The sequence below is a fragment of the Vanellus vanellus genome, assembly GCF_965231255.1.
Source record: "Vanellus vanellus genome assembly, chromosome: 3".
Taxonomy (NCBI): Eukaryota; Metazoa; Chordata; class Aves; order Charadriiformes; family Charadriidae; genus Vanellus; species Vanellus vanellus.
The window spans coordinates 15,631,198-15,637,588 of NC_138907.1; the positions used below are offsets into that span (position 1 = coordinate 15,631,198).

General features: G+C 50.0%; 1 protein-coding gene across 1 annotated transcript; it reads left to right on the plus strand.

The window, feature by feature from the left end:
• Window positions 1-352: 352 nt before the first annotated feature.
• PET117 (PET117 cytochrome c oxidase chaperone) lies at window positions 353-6,382 on the plus strand. Its single transcript, XM_082481250.1, has 2 exons — window positions 353-497; window positions 6,040-6,382. Exons 1-2 carry the CDS (start codon window positions 402-404, stop codon window positions 6,187-6,189), a joined length of 246 nt encoding a protein of 81 aa, XP_082337376.1. The 5' UTR covers window positions 353-401; the 3' UTR covers window positions 6,190-6,382.
• The last annotated feature ends 9 nt before the right edge of the window (window positions 6,383-6,391 follow it).

Below are 6,391 nucleotides of genomic sequence, written 5' to 3' on the forward strand. Positions count from 1 at the left end.
GGGCCCGGGGCTGGCCCGCGGAGGCGCCAGGGCGCTTCAAACCCCAGCAGGAAAGCCGGGGAGCCCCGAGGACTGCTCCACGTGCGGGACAGGCGGCCGGGAGCGACCGCTTCCGCCTCCCGCCGCCCCGGAGCGCAGCTCGGCCCTTCCCCGCCCGCCCCGCGGGACGAGGCGTCGCTCCACCCAACCCCGCATCGGCGCTCCGTTGCTCTGGCCTGGCTCGACGCGCTCGGGGCTCGGCTGTGGGCGGGGCTCGACTCCTCTCTCCCCCACCCCCCCAGCCGTCTCCCCCCCGCGCGCGCGCACCCGCGCGCGCGCGCCGCTGCCGCCGCCCGGCCCTTCCCCCGCGGCGAGCAGGCGGCTCCGGCACGCGCCGCCCGCCCTCGCCGCCGGCGGCGGCGATGTCGCGGAGCTCCCGAGCGGTGCTGGCCGTCTCCGCGCTGCTCTCCGCCGCCACCGTGGTGGCCGTGCACCTTCAGCAGCGGCGGGAGCGGGAGGTGAGTGGCCCGTGGCCGCGGGAAGGGAGGGAGAGGGGGGGCGGGGGAGCGGGGGGGAGGGGGCGAGCGGGGCCCCGCCCCTATGGCGGCCCATGGGCCCGCCGGCAGGGCAGGTCCCGCCCCTGCGCCCGAGGCCCCGCCCCTGGCGCCCCCAGCCCCGCCCTCTCATCTGGAGGCCTGAGGTGTCTGGCGGTAGCTCCGCCCCTCACCTGTGGGCTCGGCCCGAGGTGCCAGGCCAGAGCCCCGCCCCTCTCCTGACGCCCCGCCCCTGCCTGCGTCAAGCCCCGCCCCTTGCCCGCTCCGGACCCCGCAGCCTCTCCACGTGTCTCTGCCTCCTGCTCCCTGCCCGCACTCCTGCCCGCACTCCTGCCCGCAGCGCCCTGCCCTGCCAGCACCCGAAGACAGGCCTCCTGTGCCCAGCGTCCTGCCACCATCTGTGCCCCTGCCTGAAGCTGGGGGCTGCGGGTGCTCGGCTGTGCCTAGCCTGGAGCCCAGGGCCGTGCCCGCACAGCAGTGCCCTGCCTGTGTGTTGTCCCCCCTGCTTTGCCCCTGATGTTTGTCTCTCTACCATCTGCCCCTTCCCCATTGCCCTTTCCGTGCTCACAAAGCTGCACCCGTTCTCGTATCCCATCCTGTGTGTTCGCCTACGGGGGCAAGCGGCAGCTGGGAGCTGCAGGGGGAGGCAGGACAGGCTCAGTGGAGGAGGTTTCCTCAGCCTCTGCAGCAGCTGGGGGTGTTGGGGCACAGGAAGGATGCAATCCTGCACCCGCTGGGCCCAAGGGCACCGCCCTGGCAGCATTCCCAGGGTTCTCCCCTGTCCTGCAGTGCTGTCCCGCTGGTGCTTGTCCCTCTGGCAGCACATGCGCTCTGCTTTTTCCAAGCTCCAGAAATGCCTCCCGCTAAAGGGCAAATGGCACTGTTCCCGTGCCGTGCAGCCTGCCCCGGCTCCCATCCTGGTCTGACAGGACAGGCAGAGTGCAAGCTAACGGAGATAACCATGCGGTAATGAAACAGGGAAGTTTTTCTGTGCTACCTTTACAAAAATCCTGGCAGGCACCCTACGTGCAAGAGAGCCCCACAGCCAAAAGTGTCAGGTCAGATGATGGTGAGTCCATGGCCTGCCCAGGACTAAAAGGTGTGTGATTGAAGAATGGATAAATTGCACACGGCAGAAGTTTGGGCAATGAGTATGCAAGTTTAGACCCTGCTGATAAGCCAAATAGGTACTAATATGAGGGGACACATCTGATTTTCACCACCGTATTTACAAAAAGTCCAGAAAATGCACAGACACAAAAATCTTATGTTAAATTACTATTTTTAAAGGTCTGAAGTAGTCAGAAGTTACAAAACATCACAGTTCAAGTTGCTGGTCCGTACCCCAGCTCAGTTTTGTCTGTTGCACGGGTTTTACGATGCAGTCTGTAATTACAGGGTTATATTTTTTCCCTCAAGAGGTTGTTTCTGTCAGTGCATGGTGGATCTTGGAGGATGAGACTGATCTGGGTAAGGGAAGAGGCGGGTTAATTTGCTGTAGAAGTTGGAAAACACTGAATGGCTCAGGCAGCAGCAAGAAGAGGAAGGCTGATCTTTCGGAGTGGTGGTGGGTAATGGTCCTGCTTCAGCTGGAGCTGACGTAGATGCTGGGTAGATCACCTAAGCTCAGATTTTTCCTGGTGGTTGCTAGCTAATTCCGGGTGCCTGCCTTGAGTCACCAAAGGTCTGGCAGGAACCGTGCTAAATGCTCCTAAACTACAGCTGAAATAAATGGGAGCTGTATTTTGTGCTGCGGGACAACACATGCTCTGTAAAAAATCACCCTTGGGTGTTTCGGCGAGACACCTGAACTGAATGGATGTTTTTGACCTTAGTCTTTGGCTGGTATCTCTCCTTCATCTCACAGACTATGAAAATAAATTAACATTTACACAACATTCATATTCGATAGAGGCAACAGGCATAAAACGGACCACAGGTACATGAGTAACGCTACCGTCAGAGTGGGGTCTGTGTATCATGAATTAAGTAAAGCCTCGGGCAACAGGCTGAAGAAGGAATGTGAAACTAAAGGCCGAGTCCCTGGCCAGGATCCGTGCTGAGCACTCAACAAGACAGCGGTCCCGTAGTATGTAGAGGCCATGCTATAACTCGTGTGCAAAACACAGGTTAATTAAGGGCACAACGGCAAGTTTACGGCGTGCATTCTACCGGTGTGTGAAATATGACTCTAGTAAAAGGAGTGGTGGATCACCAAATGAGTTGATATGGTTAATGCCCTCTGCTTGCTTCATATATTTCTGATGATAGTGGACATGCTGCCCTTTGCTTGTTCCTGTTGCTCTACGCTGTCGTTGTTGCTTGATTTGCAAAATAATGTTAAAATGCTTTGGTTGTTACACCCGAGGTCGCTGCTGCAAGCTTCGGCCTGAGAAGATCCTAGGTTTCCCAAAGGAGACAATGGTGGGCAGCTGTCTCCCCGTGGCTCTGTTTTAACTCATTTTTCCACAGCTGCATCAGCCATTGCTGTGAAAGATATTGGTGTCACCACTGTCAGGCTGCCGGCAAGATTGGCAGTTTTGCTGAGTGTCCTAGAGATGGCGGGGTCAAAGGATCCATCAGGTTTGGTCAGCGACAAAACCTTTTTGGGGTTTTGGGGGACACAACCAGCATCTATTCTTTGCTGTCCACCCTAACACCCAGGCATGGGCACAGCCTGTGAACTCTGCACAGGGAACTCATGACTTCAGAGGTGCCTGACCTGGATGTACGGGGATGGGTTCACAAACCAGTCCTCTAGAATTTGAAGTGATCTCCCCAAAAGCTGGATTTTATGATAATCTGTATATGTTTGCAGGGATATTAGCATTCCTCAAGATGATGCTGCTGCAGAAGCAAAGCCAAAATGATCATTTCTTTTTTTTTCCAGTAGTTTAACTCGCAATTCAGAAGCACTAAGGCTCAAAGCTTATCTTTTATAAATGAAATCTGAGATTTTCTCTTTATAATTCTCCATCTTCAAGTCAAGGGATAATGGCTTCAGGCTTAAGAAACCCAGTTACTTAGATAATGTAATGCAAATAAGTAACACGGGTATTCTGCAGTCCTGGTGTAGGGATTATTTCAGGTTTATCTTTATGCAAATTAATAAAATTTTGACTTCTGTAAATTGATATGCCAGGCCCAAAGTGATTTGAGCTTGCACACGTTTATCTAAACTGCTGCAGAAGACAAGCAGGCCTAACTTCTGAGAACAGAGGAAGGTGAGAAGATTAACTTTTTTCGTAGCTCTTTGTCACCCATGATACTCAAACTATAAAGGTGTCTTTTGCAAACTGTGCATTTTCAAAGTAAATACCTTCACCATCAGAAAGATTGCAGAATAGCTGTGTTTTGTGAAGGAAAAAGAATCACATTTTCCATGTAATTGTTCTATTCCATTGTGTCTCCCCACATATTTTCTTTATTGTTATTAACTGATAGTAATGAAATAATAAGTTTATGAACTTTGTCTTTAGTGATTACTAATTTGTTCAGTTGATTGAAGCCAAAGGGAAGGAACTGGTTTTATTAGATTAGTTTCCAGAGACAGTTTTGATTATTGGCTGACATGTGTGTCTGTGCATTTTCTTAACGAGATAAAATATTTCTTAAACAAAACCTTTCTATTTTGAACTTGACAGGAGAAATAATTGCCTTTGGAATGTGCAGTTATTGCCATTCTAGATGAAGGATAAAACCCTGTGATAACTTGTCAAATAATAATCGCAAACATCTTCTAAAATGACTTCAGGGTCAGCTTTCAAATAAATTATTTGCAGGTGCATTTTGGCATCGTTCAAACAGGTCAAATAAATTATTAATCTTTTTTTTTTTCCCATTAGGCTAAATAATTTATTCATATCTCCAGTATCCAGTGGCTAACCTTGGTACCTGTGAAACTTTCTAATTCCTGAGTCCAAGCTAAGCATGATTTGGTAAATTAGGCAGGTGGATAATGCTTTAACTAAAATTAACTTCAACTAAAATTCTCATCTTTAGTTGGGCTAAAACACTACTGCAATCAGGCAGCTCGATTTAGATGTGAGCCAGGACTGGCTCTCAACAATCATTTCACGGGTTTTACTCACTTGTAATGTTTCTGTCATCGTATATCATATTTTCTGATAAGCTTATAACTATTGCTTTGAATTCTCATCGGTGTCTGACTATCTTAAGTCATAGCGCCTGCCCCAGGAGTTCAAGCCACCAAATTGGACCATGCATCCCATGTTCTCCTTTGCACTGGCACTTGTCTTCGGTTAGCCAGCTCAGGGAGTTAAACCGGCAGAGTATGACTTGCTTTTGTGAAGGAAAGAAAAAGAAAGTGTTTTTTTTTGGCTGGCTTAGCTGTCCGGACGGGCTGACCCTGGGGTGGGACAAGCAGTGCGGGGAGCGTGGGGCTGGAAGGATGGCAGCAGCACCAGCTTTGGTCAGTTGAAGTTGCCAGGGGACTGTATTACAGTGGCACTGTATCACATGCACAACCGACCACTTCACGTGGTCCCCATTTCCTTCCAGAGTTAGCGTCAGCCTTGCCATCTCCTCCATCTCTTGTCTGATCTCATCACCCCTCTGCTCCTTACCTGCACGTCTGGAGTAGAGCAGCTGGTTCCCAGCTAGTCCCTCCTCTCCTTTTCTCCACCCCAATCCATATTACCAGTTTTGGTTTCACTTATTTTGCATTCCCCTGGTGAGAGGTAAAGGTTAAACGTTTCACCTAATTGTCAGAGTGGAAAAAAAAATAAATCTTCCAGGTAGCAGGGAGAGAGAAGCAAATGGAGGAAACAAAGAGAACATGGGATTTTCTTAGAGCTTTTTACACCCATTGCGGGGCTTACGCACTAGTTTGAAAACGGCTGGTCTGTGTTGCACATTTTATTTATAACAAACGTGTTAGGTAAAGGGGATATTTTCTGAATCGAGCGCCTTGCTTTTTCAAGACCTTGGCATAAGTAGGCTGTGGGACTTTTGTCAGCCTTGCAGCAAGAGTTTACAAGGTATTTTCTTTAAGAGTAACGCCAGAGCAGAAAGAAGCAGATGAAGACACATGACAGTTTTTCTTAAAATCACTTCCAGTTTTCCACCAAAGCAAACTGCTTCTCCAAGCAGAAGAGAAGTTTGGGGGAGGTTAGTTCGATTTGGTAAAGATTTAGGGCAGAGGTAACAGGACTTCATAGATGATGTCCATCCTGCATGGCACAGGTATAACAGGCGCATAGCATTTATTTTCTCAATAGCTTTGCTGTTTAGTAAACCCACCCATTTGAAGTGAGTAGAAATCAAGTGCTTTTTGGTGTAGTACCACTAGCTTATCGATATCGGATATCAGCTCCTGTAGTTTTAGATTTAAACCACCTTAAGTGGCCGTGGCTACCAGGTGGTGGCAGAGGACTTGCAAAGGCAGCATGGTGAACAGCTCTGCAGGAGGGATTACAGCTGGGTGGGGGTTAAGCCCGTTCAGCGCCCAACAGGCTGTGATAAACCCTGTCCCTTGTGTTTTCAGAGGCTGCACAGTGGAGTTCTCAGAGATCTTGAGCGTCAAAATCAGAAAAAGGAGAACATTCGCCTGCTAGAAGAGCAGATTGCTTTGACCAAGCGGCTTATGGAAGAAAGAGACAAGGTGCTAATGGATAAAGGGTCCCAGCAGTCCTAGGCACAGTCCTGAGTCATTAGAGGTTTGATTAAAGACGTTTGGTGATAATTGGTATCTAACTACTTGCAGGTGTTTCAGCTAACAGAGGTAATCTGTGAAAGACTGTTTCTTTTGTATAGGCTATAATCCAGTTCCAAAAGCTGTAGGGCAGACACAAAATATTTCCTTTGTCATCGGTACTTTGACTGTGGAGACTTGACCA

What these genes read in the sequence shown, in the direction of transcription:
- PET117 (XM_082481250.1), top strand. Translation starts at nt 402, where the DNA reads ATGTCGCGGAGCTCCCGAGCGGTGCTGGCCGTCTCCGCGCTGCTCTCC. An exon ending in AGCAGCGGCGGGAGCGGGAG is followed by an intron (nt 498 to 6,039) that starts GTGAGTGGCCCG and finishes TTGTGTTTTCAG; the next exon opens with AGGCTGCACAGTGGAGTTCT.